Source organism: Microtus ochrogaster, chromosome 2 (assembly GCF_000317375.1).
Source record: "Microtus ochrogaster isolate Prairie Vole_2 chromosome 2, MicOch1.0, whole genome shotgun sequence".
NCBI lineage: Eukaryota > Metazoa > Chordata > Mammalia > Rodentia > Cricetidae > Microtus > Microtus ochrogaster.
The window spans coordinates 19,114,574-19,127,698 of NC_022010.1; the positions used below are offsets into that span (position 1 = coordinate 19,114,574).

The 13,125-nt window shown below is 47.0% G+C and overlaps 1 protein-coding gene across 1 annotated transcript; it reads left to right on the top strand.

The window, feature by feature from the left end:
- The first annotated feature begins 378 nt into the window (after window positions 1-378).
- Window positions 379-5,029, top strand: Ran (RAN, member RAS oncogene family). Its single transcript, XM_013350359.2, has 7 exons — window positions 379-475; window positions 715-760; window positions 875-959; window positions 1,041-1,166; window positions 2,436-2,623; window positions 2,969-3,139; window positions 3,385-5,029. The coding sequence occupies exons 2-7, from the start codon at window positions 725-727 to the stop codon at window positions 3,427-3,429; spliced, it is 651 nt and encodes a 216-aa protein (XP_013205813.1). The 5' UTR covers window positions 379-475; window positions 715-724; the 3' UTR covers window positions 3,430-5,029.
- Window positions 5,030-13,125: the final 8,096 nt, after the last annotated feature.

A 13,125-nucleotide genomic window follows, 5' to 3' on the forward strand; every position in this document is an offset into this window, starting at 1 on the left:
AGGTCCAGCGTGTCTGTGGAGACAGGACGCGGGGACGAAGGTCGGGCGGTGCCCGCTGACCAGCCGCAAGCGACCAGGAGGCCGCACCCGCCTTTCCCGCCCACGAGGCCCGGGCTAGGCCGCTGCCCACGTGACGCACGGCCTCCCGCAGTGAGCGCAAGCGCGCGGGAGCCCGCGCTCGGAGCCGGCTCAGGAGGACCTCCCGCTCGGCGTGCGTGCGCGCTCCCGCCCGCCCGCACCACGTGACTCGCCTCGCCTCTCCCGCCTTCTGCGCTCAGGCCGACCAGCCGAGTCGGACGGGCCTTGCCGGCGTGCGCGTGCACGTGAGCAGCGTGGTTGGGCGCGGCGCCGTTGCTCCGCCCCTTTAGGCTCCGCCCCCTCCGCGCGCCGGCGTCCGCTGCGTCTCCGGCATTTGAATCGCGCTTCCGCCATCTTTCCAGCTTCAGTCGGACAGGCGCGGAGAATCTTTCGGAAGGTAGCGGTGGGGCCGGGAGGATTGGGCCTGGCGAGGGCGGCGGCGGTGGTGGGGGTTCCCTTCGGGTGGGCGCGGGGCGGCGGCGGCGAGGAGAGTGAACGGGCAGCGCCCCGGTTTTTCCGCCAGCTTCCCTTCCCTCCCCCCCCCCACCGTCTCACGCCGCGTCCCCGCCTTCCCGCGCGCTCTTCCCGGCCGCGGCCTTTGTGGGGCGCACGTGCCGTAGCCGCTCTCTCCCGCAGGATCGCCGCGATGGCCGCCCAGGGAGAGCCGCAGGTCCAGTTCAAGGTGCGTACTCTGGCGACCGGGGCCTTCGGGCGGGCTGGCGGGCGGGCGAGAGGGGAGGTCGGGAGGACGGCATGGCGGGAGGGAAGCGGGCCGCTCACGCTGCCTCCTCCTTAGCTCGTCCTGGTGGGCGACGGCGGCACCGGGAAGACGACGTTCGTGAAGCGCCACTTGACGGGCGAGTTCGAGAAGAAGTATGTAGGTAGGTGCGGCGGGGCCGCGCGGCTGCGGGCACGGGAGTCGGCGGCCGTGCGTGGCTGACCGTGCCGTCCCGTTCCCGCAGCCACCCTGGGCGTGGAGGTGCACCCGCTCGTCTTCCATACCAACAGAGGACCCATCAAGTTCAACGTGTGGGACACAGCCGGCCAGGAGAAGTTCGGGGGCCTGCGAGATGGCTACTACATCCAAGGTGAGGGCCTGCGGAAGTGGGCCTGGCCCTCGGACATGTGCCTGGGGTGAGCCCGGGAGCCAGCCGTTGCCCGGTGACTAAGGAGGGAGGGAGATGCGAGACGGAGACGCCTCGCTTCCAGGGAGGCGACCTCGTTTGCCTGGCTAGGAGAGGGTTTTTAGACGAGCCGTCCGTGGTGTCATTCGATCACATGCTGTGTCATGCTAGGCATGCTTTAGGGCAGACTGTGTGTCCTTACCGTTGAATAGGAGGCAGGGAAGCTGTGGGATCCCTTTCTGGTTTCGAAACGTGTTTTAGGGTATATGTTCAGTGGTTACCCTTGAGTATTTCCGCCCGGAATACTAGCACTTGGGCTAGTTAGTAAAACCCAACCTCCAGCCCCAGGAGCCAGGCCCTCACACGTGAGTGACAAGCTATGTCGTGTAAATTGTACTTTTACTTTTCTCCTTGAAAGTGATTGGAAAATTTTAAGGAAGGGGGGGGTGTCAGGTGGTTAAAGAGGAATGAAAGAAGTATTCTTGTGGACTTACTAGCCCTTTGGAAAAAAAAATTTGGAAGTTCTTTGGTTTCTTGCTGTGTTTTAGCATGTAAAGATACAAGGGTGTTTATCCTTGAATTGAAACTTTTTTTTTATTTTTTTGAGTTCAAACTTTCTAGCCAAAAAAACTGGACCATGCTTTTGCTGCCTCTTTCTTTAGTTTCTCGTGACAGGATTTCTCTCTGTAGCTTTGGAGTCTGTGCTGGAACTCACTCTGTAGATCAGTCTGGCCTCAAACTCACAGAGCTCCACCTGTCTGCTGGGATTAAAGGCCTAAACCACCGCCACCTGGCTTTTTTGCTGCTTCTTTAACTGTATCCTCAGCACCTGTAGGTCAGGCAGTAGAGAGCCCTGGCCTCAGATTTTCTTAAAGGCATAACTCACTTCACCGTTTAAAGATTCCATTTCTAGGTGGCAGAGTGTTTTGCTCGCTATAAAGGAGGTATGTCTTCTAGAATGATGATGTACTATTTTACTTTGGACAAACTTGGAGGATGGAGGTGATGATTAGTTGTCCAGAGGGAGAGAAAGGAGAAGGTAGTTGGAGTAGAGTAGGTCTTGACATTTAAGCTTTCATATGAAGAGAAATTGGAATTGGTGCCTTGGATCACAACTAACTTTTTTAGTATTGAGGGGGAGACCTTTTGAAAGAGTGGTTTGATCAGAGTCAGGACTAAGATGATAAATGCCCCTGTAGACGAAAACATTTCAATCCCTTGAATGTCTTTCAGCCCAGTGTGCCATTATAATGTTCGATGTAACATCAAGAGTTACTTACAAGAATGTACCTAACTGGCATAGAGATCTGGTACGTGTGTGTGAAAACATCCCCATTGTATTGTGTGGCAACAAAGTGGATATTAAGGACAGAAAAGTGAAGGCAAAATCTATTGTCTTCCACCGAAAGAAGAACCTTCAGGTATGTTCATAATTTATTGAATCTTTTTTCTTTTTTGTTTTTCGAGACAGGGTTTCTCTGTAGCTTTGGAGCCTGTTCTGGAACTCGCTCAGTAACCAGGCTGGCCTCAAACTCAGAGATCTGCCTATCTCTGCCTCCTGAGTACTGGGATTAAAGGCATGCGCCACCATGCCTTTGATTCAGGGATATTGAATCATTCTATTATATATATGTAAGGCACACGTGTCACGTAGGACCAGTGTGTGGTTTATGTGAATTACAAAATGTCTTTGAGTTTAAAAGTGTCTTGGAATGGTGATCACTAACAGAAGTTTTTAAACATAAATTTCCTTTTGTTATAAACAGTACTATGACATTTCTGCCAAAAGTAACTACAACTTTGAAAAGCCTTTCCTCTGGCTTGCCAGAAAGCTCATTGGAGACCCTAATTTGGAGTTTGTTGCCATGCCTGCGCTTGCCCCACCTGAGGTGGTCATGGACCCAGCTTTGGCAGCACAGTACGAGCATGATTTAGAGGTATTTGTCCTTTTAATTTTTTTCTGGTGTGTATGGGTATGTGTTTGCGGTTTCCCTGGTGCCTGCAGAGGTCAGAAGCTGACATTGGATCCTCGCAGCCAAGTAGATACTTGGAATCGAGAGGTGGCGGTGCTCTTGACTGGAGCCATCTTCCAGCCCCATTTGTCCTTAGTGCTTATGTTTGACTTGGTCATGGCAGTTTTGATCTTACATCTTACGTGTTTCCTTTTTGTTTCTTGTTCCAGGTTGCTCAAACAACTGCCCTCCCGGATGAGGATGATGACCTGTGAGAAAGTGAAGCTGGAGCCCTGCGTCAGAAGTCTAGTTTTATAGGCAACTGTCCTGTGATGTCAGCGGTGCAGCGTGTGTGCCACCTTATTTAGCTAAGCAGTACTTCATTGGATGCTGAAAGGAGATGATGAATGGGCTTCGGAGTGAATGTGGCAGTTAAAACATACCTTTTTTTTTTAACATACCTTCATTTTTTTGGACTTGCATATTTAGCTGTTTGGAACACAGTTTCCTGAATTTCAAAAATAAGACTGCTACAGTCACATCGCACTATTCAGTCAGTGGTAAAATCTTGTTCCTGTCATTCCCATTCTTTTTGTTTAGAATCAGAATAAAGTTGTATTTCAAATACTCTAAACAAGTGAATCATCCCTTGTTTATAAGCATTTTAAAGCTAACGTAAGGAAGCTTGTGCCATACTACAGTTAAAAATGCCTTTGCTTAGTGCCTCTGAGGTTCATTCAGATATGTTCTCCTGTGCCTACCTTCACAAACATTTGGATCAAGTCGTGACCTAACGCTTGTCTTAGAAGTGTGAATACTGTGGTTCAGCTAGGATATCTGTCCTACCTGCATTTTGCTAGGTAGTTTCATCTAAAAGAATAGCTTGTTTAAAGTTGTATGTGTGAATCAGATGTTTTAGTGTAAGGACTATAGTCGAAGTGTCTGTAGAACTGCCTTTGGTGGAAGGAAGCTTGAGGATTTTCTGACATGTATGTTTCTTGGTTTCCCTGTCTAATGTTGGTTCTCTAAAATGTTCTCAGCTTTTGAGTGGTGGTCTCAGCCAGCATTCAGGAGGCAGAGGCAGGAGGATCTGAGTTCAAGGCCAACCTAGTCTACCGAGCAAGTTCCAGAACTGCATAGAGAGACCTGTCTCAAAAGAAGTGTTCATAGTAGGTAGGCTGTGGCCCAGCATCTGAATCCCAGAGATTGTTTATAGGCAGCACAGGAAAGGAAAAGCTAGAATACTGCTGTAGATTTGCCTGGGCATCTGATGTGAAAATGTCAATTGAGCCTTTTTGTTAGGTGTGATCCTGTCAGAACTATATTGTGGTGGTAATGTATTTACTAGTTCAATCTACCAAAGTTATTTTGATTCCCCCAATCCCCCCCCCCCAAGGTTTCTCTGAACATTCTGAACTGTCCTGTAACTCACTTTGTAGACTAGGTTGACCTTGAACTCAGAGAGATCAGCCCGCCTCTGCCTCCGAAGTGCTGGGATTAAAGGCCACCACTGCACAGCTCTACTACCAAAGTTCTTAAAAGTGTGGACTACTTCAGATGGCTACTTTATCTCCAAAGAAGGTTGAGTAACTTAAAATGAGGAGGCTGAAAGGAAGTTGTGTTGTGTACCAGCTTTTACTAATTTTAAGATGCTATGTATATGCTATGCTAAAATCAGGTGAAGACCCTCTCCCCTGACTGGGATGAAACTTCATTTAGATCTCTTAAATTAATACACTGTATGCAAACCTGATGTAGAATGCAAATACCCTATGACTCTGATTTTTGTAACAGTTAAACTTGAGAACTACTTCATGTGTGCTTAACCAGAGTGTAGAGGATTTACATCATTTATTGAAAGAACTTGAAAATATATATTGCTTCTGCTTTGCCTAGTTTTCTGGGTCATCTCTGGTATTTGCTGTAGGAGTAAGTAGTGAATGGTGTTTTTTTTTTTTTTTTTTTTTTTTTTTTTTAGGATTTGGGGTTTGATCTGCTAAATAGCAGAGATATCCTTATTTTATCCAGTTCTTTTTTGTTTTTTTGCTTTTCTCTGTAGTCCTGACTGTCCTGGAACTCTAGGCTGGCTTCAACAAGTCTGCCTGAGAGTTCTGACTTTAAAGGCATGTGCTATTCAGTTTTTATGTGTGGAGAAAGTGCTCCCCCATTTTGTAAAAGCATCCCTGAATAGATGGCTTTATATTAATCAGTTAGTGTACAGCTGATAGAGCTGGCTGAATCAAAGTTGCTGAGGAGAAGCTGAAAAGTCGGGTATTTAAGAAACGGGGTTTTTTTGTTTTGTTTTTTTAAGATTTATTTATTACATGTACAGTGTTGTGTCTGTATGTATCCTGCAGGCTAGAAGAGGGTACCAGATTTTACAGAAGGCTGTTAGGCACTGTGTGGTTGCTGGGAATTGAACTAAGGACCTCTGGAAGAGCAGGCAGTATTAACCGCTGAGCCATCTCTCCAGCTTCTAAACAATTTTATAGACTTCAGGAGGTTTTTGTTTTGTTTTTGTTTTTTGTTTTTGGTTTTTCGAGACAGGGTTTCTTTGTGGCTTTGGAGCCTGTCCTGGAACTAGCTCTCTGTAGCCCATGCTGGCCTCAAACTCACAGAGGTCCGCCTGCCTCTGCCTCCCGAGTGCTGGGATTAAAGGCGTGCGCCACCACTGCCCAGCCAGGAGGTTTTCTCAAACCAATACAGAACATGGAGAAGAGTTTCATGCACCCTGTATCTGAAGTAGCCCAGAACTGCTTGCTTTGGTTCTGTAGATGCAGCCAGGGACACAGAAGGTAAGAACTGGGTAGAAGCCTGCTTTGGACTTGTGGGTGTGAAGCAGTGATAACTCAGCCATGAGGAGTGCAGTCATGCTACACAGATGAAGGTGCACTATGTTAAACCCTCTGCTGAAAGCAATACTGTCAGTCTTGAATCCTTTGGTACCTTTTACTCTTTTTTTTTTTTTTTTGTCTATTTGTTGAGAGGGTTTTTCTGTATCTTTGGAGCCTGTCCTGCTACTCCTCTGTAGGCTAGGATGAACTTGAACTCAGATCCACCTGCCTCTGCCTCCCTAATGCTGGGATTAAGGGCGTGTGCCACCACCACCCAGCTGTACCTTTACTCTTTTGAAGCTTGAGGTGGAGCTGGGTGATGTCTCAGCATTCACACATAGTAGGCCCACATTGCAGAACTCAGGCTTCCTGAGGTACCTGCAACTGCTATGTACCCTCCCCTCTTCATCCTGAAGGCCTACTTGCAGCATCTTAGCCTGTTGGTGCTAATAGGTCACATGTTCCTGATGTAGACTTGCCACTGGATCTTGTCCTCGGCCCGAATCTATGTGGTAGATTTACAGTTGAGTCCAGTGTGCCATGAGGGCAAAGGTCATTGATGTCCCATTGTCTATTAGTGGGACGTCTATTAGGGTGCTTTTTGGGTACTTAGAGAATAGAGTTTTTGTTTTTTTGAGACAGGGTTTCTCTGACAGCCTTAGCTGTTCTGAAATTTGTATTGTAGACCAGACTGGCCTTGAACTCAAGAGATCTGCCTGCCTCTGCCTCCCAGAGTGCCAGGATTAAAAGGTGTGTGCCACCACCCTGAGAACAGAATTTTATTACCCCATTGGTACACTGTGGGTTCATAATCTACAGTTTGGTTCATTTGACCCAGCCTTAGGCAGCAGGGAGATGAGTGACAATCAGGGTGCTGTAGGAATGATGCTGTCTAGGTAAGTAGGGGCCTTAAACCTTGGGAACCGGGCCAGGAACCTTGGGTGAGGCATGGACAGTTTGTTCTCAGCACCAAGCAGTGCTTGGTGTCCTGAGGAGCAGTGGCTTTGCTCCAGCAGCCTAAGAATTACCTGGGATGTTTTTGGGATAGAAGGCAAGGTGCTTGGAAGACGTCCCTGGAAAATAGTCCCTACAAAGTGTCAGTGATCTGGGAAGATTGAAACTGGAGTCCTGGGGCAGACAGGGCCGACTGCTGCTTTTAAGGGATGGTCAGATGTGGCACCTAGAAGCCACTGGGGACTTGAATGCCTGGCTACAGGTTTCTTAACACAGGTAATAAAGGCAGAGTTTCCTTTGAGGTGGAGGTAGGGTCCCTGGTGCCCTTGGCCCAGGTGCAGTCTTTTGTGAAATAGTTTTCTCCCAACATTAAAGCATTTAGTTTTGCAGGTAGCTCCCTAAGGAAAGTGAACAATTCAAAATAGCTTTAGAAGGTCCACGGAACTAATTAGATTCACTAGGCCCCTCCCTGCCACAGTAAACAATACAAGAGTGCCCCTCACAAGGAAGGAAGCTTTAGCTATTCAAGACAGACCACACCAGCTGCCGGGAAGAAGCAGAAAACAGTCAAGCTTGCTGGAAGAGAACTAAGCCAACACTAAAGGGTACTCTCCAGACCTGTTGATTCTGTCCACTGGCTATGCAATGTGCTGCAGGTTCTCAGCTTTGTGAGCTGTCACCCATGCTGGGAGTGGGCTTTGATGTGCAGCTGTTGAAATCATTTCTGCGCTTATAAGTAACTTCACCCATATTCCTATAAGTAACTCCAATAAAACTCAATGGTTAACTAAGCTGGACTTTGGTAGTATTCATAAAATTTGGTCTGTTGTGGGTTCTGTATCTGGGGTGAATAGATGTGTGTGTGTCGTCTCCCCAGAAGTTTTGTCACAGCAGGTTGCACCAAGTAAGGTCATGTGGAGATGACCAGGTCCTGATGGCAGTCCTCCAGGCACAGAAAATGGGCCTTCAGATTTCTAGGAAAGGGTGCTAGTAGCAGAATCCTAGAGGCAGCCTAGGCCAGTAAACCAGTAGCCAGTTTGTGGGTAACACTTTGCTTTTTTCTATCCCTGGCATGTCTCAGTCCCTTCGCCATGCTTTCTGACCAGTGAAGAATAACTCACTGATATTGTGCTGTTACCTTTCAAATGTTTTCTCAAAAGACAAGGGACCAGCAAGAGGCTTGGCAGGTAGAAGTGTTAGCAACCAAGCCTGAGGACCTGAGTCCGATCCTCAGGACTCAGCAGGAGTGGAAAGAGAACCAACTCCTGAAAGTGGTTCTCAGACCTCTGCAAGCATACAATAGCATACAACACACACATATTTAAATAAATAAAATAAATAAATAAATAAATAAAATATAAAAAAAAATAAATAAACCTGCTTTCAAAAGAGATGAATTAGCTGGTCAGTGGTGGTACATGCATTTAATCCCAGCTCTCGGGAGGCAGAAGCAAGTGGATCTCTGAGTTTGAGGCCAGCCTGGTCTACAGAGTGAGTTTGAGGGCAGCCAACACTGCACAGAGAAACCCTGTCTTGGAGATAAAAGATGAAATTGTACTTTAATTCTGCTTCATTCATTTTTTTCTTTTATATAGCCATTAACTAGTGACCCACAGCATGGATGAACACAGATCAGTTTGACCAGTTCTGCAGGTCTGGTCTAGGTGCACCGTGTACGTGGTGCTCTGCTTTGTCTTGGGCATCTTTCACAATGGTGCTCTTCTGCTAAAGCTATAGGCTTGGTTGGGCTAGGCCAGTGTTTCTCAGCCTATGGGTCACGACCCTTCCACAGCAGCTATTTACATTACAATTCCTAATAGTAGCAAAATTACAGTTAGGAAGTAGCAACAAAAGTAATTTTATCTTTGGGGGGAATTACTGTAACATGAACTGTATTAAAGGTTCAAACATTAGGAAGGTTGAGAACTGCTGAAATAGGCTAATACTCTACCACAGGACTCCAATCCAGTGCTGACTGGACTGGCTGTGATCTCTGTTTTACAGTTTCTATGTTTTACGTTTGTGGGACACAAACTGTCAATGGTCTTACTTTATAAAAGTACACATTGCCTAATAAGACAGAAATGTTGAAATTACTATTTTGAGGCAAGATTTCTCATAGCCCTGTCTGGCCTCCAATTTGCTGTATAGTCAAGGATTACTTTGAACTAACCTTCCTGCCTCTACTTCCCAAGTGCTGGGGTTACAGATGTGCACTGCTACATCCAGCAAATTAAAGAAAAAAAAATCCAGTCGGGGATTTAAAGCAAGTGAGGCAGGGGCTGGAGAGATGGCTCAGAGGTTAAGAGCAATGGCTGCTCTTCCAGAGGTCCTGAGTTCCTTTCTCAGCAGCTATGTGGTGGCTCAGACACCTGTAATGAGATCTGGTGCCCTCTTCTGGTGTTCAGGGATAATGCAGACAGAACACTACATAATAAATCTTTAAAAAAAAAAAAAAGGAGGCAAGTGTCCCACCCACCACTGAGCTATATATAGTCCCAGCTGAAATAATTGTTTTTTGTTTGTCTAAATTTTGGTTGTTTTTGTGGTGGGGGTGCCAATATCATAGTGTATGTGTAGAGGTCAAATGAAGGCTTATGAGAGCAGGCTCCTTTCACTATGTGTATTTCAGGGACCAGGCTGTGACTTGTATGTCAAGTGCCTTTCTCCCTCCCCCCTTTGAGACAGTCTCACCATGTAACCCAAGCTGGCCTCTAACTCATGATCCTCCTGTATCCTGGCTGCTGTAATTACAGATGTGCACCACCATTCCCAAAAGTCTGTGTGTAATATCACTATGTCACCAGCAGCTTTCGGTGTCCCGCTCTGGACAGACTGAGTCAAACATACAGAGTCCTACCCTCCCTTGGACATGTAACAATTCCTGTGTGTCCTCAGACTTGCACAAGACAAGGTGAGTGTGTGTGCTCTTAGTCCCTACCGCTGCATGCTCGTTTGGAGCTCAGAAAACTGGCTGGTGACAACGACAGTGGAGTGCAGGCATGGGTTTTTGTTTCGTTTTGTTTTGTTTTCGAGACAGGGTTGTGCTGTGTAGTCCTAGTTGTTCTAGAACTCACGCTGTAGACCAGACTGGCCTCAAACTCAGAGATCCACCTGCTTCTGCCTCTCAAGTGCTGAGATTAAAGATGTGCACCACCACCGCACAGTGTGCTTTGCCTTCTATTCTGGCAGTAGTTGGCAGATATTTGGTAACTGATAGTTGGGCTGAGACTACCAGACTTTCTTAAAATGACTTGACCATTCCTGCAAACAGCCTTATTGCCAAATCATAATTTTGAGTCCCTGTAGTTACAGAACTGAATCAACTTTGCCAGAACATAGATTGTTAATAAATTGATCCCTTAATAATTTAGTCACCTTCCTCCATGCACATGGGGCTGCTATACTCTTCTCTGTCACTGGTGTCCCCAGTCCCCCCCACACCGGAAGCTCTAATATCATCCCTTAATGACTGAAAACATCAGCGCAGCCCTTACTTAACCTAGGAGGGAGTGATGTGACCTCATGCCTGAACACACCACTACCCTACACACAGTTGGAGATCTGATGGAGGCAGGGAATGGCTGTGGGGTGGTCATTTGCTGTCACATATTGTATAAGAATTAGTGATTTTTCAAACAGTTCTAATTCATATTTTTATATAATTTCAATGAGCATTTTTGTATACACAGCTTGAATGTTTCCTCCTTTTTGTTAGCGATGGCATCCAGAGTCTCTGCTTTCAGCTGCACACAGGCCTGTTTGGTTAGCCTTTGCCAGTAGCAGTGAGACTAGTTGGCCAGAACTTAGGAAAAATCACTGTTTGAAAAGACATTGTCCCATGGTGTGGGTGGCACTCACTTTTAATCCCAGCACTTGGGAGGCAGAGGCAGGCGGATCTCTGAGTTTGAGGCCAGCCTGGTCTACAGAGTAAATTCTAGGACAGCCAGTGCTATGCAGAGAAGCCCTGTCTCCAAAAATCAAAACCAAAACCTCAAAGCCCACTCCCAGTGAAACACCTCCAACAAGACCACACCCATTCCACCAAAGCTGCACTTTCTAATTCTTAGAAATAGTTCATTAACTGGGGACTAAGCATATATTTATTAACTATATTAATAGTTTATTAACTGGGGACTAAGCTCATTTATTTATATAAGCCTCTGGGGGCTATTTTCATTCAAACCACCACAATGGCCCCAGACTTGCCTCTCCTATTTATCTCCCACCTGATAAGGTCTCCTCCCTCTGTGCACGGCTGTCTCTGCTCTTCCAGCAAGGACAGGTGTCACATCAACTGTCCCACTATGACTTCAACAAATGCACCCGCTTGGAGCCCATTTCTAAATAAGTCAGACATTCCGAGATAAAGTGGGCTAGGACCAAGCATGTCTTGTGGGAGACGAGTCAGTTCACAGCAATCCTTGCCAGTAGCCAGAAGGTCTCCACAAGGGCCTCACTATCAACATTGTCCTTCATGCCCTTGGGCCCTCCTTCCTCTTGGATAGAAACACACACGCCCACAGAGGTGACTGGCTAGATAAAGGATACTTGAACTTCATGAGATGGTGTCAAAGTCTTCCCAAAGACATAGATTTGTGTCTCCCAACCCTTGGTTGTGTCTGATTTTTGTTTATTCATTTGTTTGTTTTTAAGATTTACTGTACTTGGGCTGGAGAGATGGTTCAGTGGTTAAGAACACTGCCTGCCCTTCCAAAGGTCCTGAGTTCAGTTCCCAGCAACCACATGGTGGCCCACAACCATCTGTAATGAGATCTGGTGCCCTCTTCTGGCCCGCAGGCATACGCAGACAGAATACCGAGAATACTGTATACATAATAAATAAATAGATTTTAAAAAAAGATTTACTATACTTGTGTGCATGCATGCACACAAGCATGTAAATGCAATGTCCACAGAAGTAGGAAGAGGGTATTGGATATCCTGGAGCTGAAGTTACCATGTGCTTGCGAGCCACCATATGGATACTGGGAGCCCAACCCAGGTCCTCGGCAAGAGCAGCAAGCACTAGTAAGCGCTGAGCCATCTCTCCAGCCCCTGTCTAAATTAAAAAAATAAATGAACAGATCAGGTAATTAAACTGTTGGAAATTTTCTTCAGGGGCCTCTTGCTAACTTGGGGGCAGGTTCAGACATCTTTGTGCTTTGCTTACATTCAGGCCAAAGGGTGTTCCACTCCTGGGACGGCTCTTTACCGGGGACTCTTAGGGGCCTGGAAGAGTGACTCAGTGGTAAGAATCCCTGCTGCTCTTGTAGAGGACCCAGGTTTGCTTGCAGGCACTCATGATGGCTCAGGAGCATTTGTAACTCCAGTTCCAAAGGATTCCATGCCCCCTCTTCTGGCCTCTCTAGGCACTGCACTCCTGTGGCATACACACAGTCACACATACACGTAAGTAAAGTGAAGATTAGAAAGAGAGCTTACTGGAGTGGCGTGAACCCAGAACACTGACAACATCTAATGGCTAAGAGGATGCAGGTAATGGAAACTCTCTTCACAACTTGGAGAACTGAGTGGTTTCTCAGAAAGCTAGGCATAGTCTTTCTGCCTGGTTTAGTGGTCATATTCCTTTGTAGTTACACCCAGTGAGCTGCAACCACTTCTAAGCAAAATCTGCCATGTGGATATTTATAGGAACTTTTTTTTTATAACTGTTCAATGCAGCAGCAAACAAGCTGTCCTTCGGTAGATGAAAGGATTAGCCATGGTGTATCTAGGAACAGAATATTACTAAGCAAAGAAAAGAACCAAGCAGCTGGACTGGGGAGATAGCTCAGGGGGAAGAGTGTTTGCTATGCAAGCGTGAGGGCATGAGTTCCAATCCCCGGCACCTACAGAAAAAGCTGGGCATGGTTGCACACGCTTGTAAACTCAGTGCTGGCAGCAGTGGGGCAGAGATAGGTTGCTGAGGCTCACATGTCTCCAGTGGAAAAATGAAGGACTCCAGGCTCAGTGATAACAGGTAGGGAGTGATACAGTAGGCTGCTGGATGTCCTCTTCTGACCTCTGGATGTTCTTATGGGCACGTGCACACCACACACACACACACACACACACACACACACACACATATCACCACCACCACCACCAACAACAAAAACCACTCAACAAAGCCGGGCGATGGTGGCGCACACCTTTAATCCCAGCACTCGGGAGGCAGAG

Coding starts and splice junctions, on each gene's coding strand:
- Ran (XM_013350359.2), top strand. CDS start 725: ATGGCCGCCCAGGGAGAGCCGCAGGTCCAGTTCAAG. Junction 1,167..2,435: donor AGATGGCTACTACATCCAAG/GTGAGGGCCTGC, acceptor AATGTCTTTCAG/CCCAGTGTGCCATTATAATG. Junction 3,140..3,384: donor AGTACGAGCATGATTTAGAG/GTATTTGTCCTT, acceptor TTCTTGTTCCAG/GTTGCTCAAACAACTGCCCT.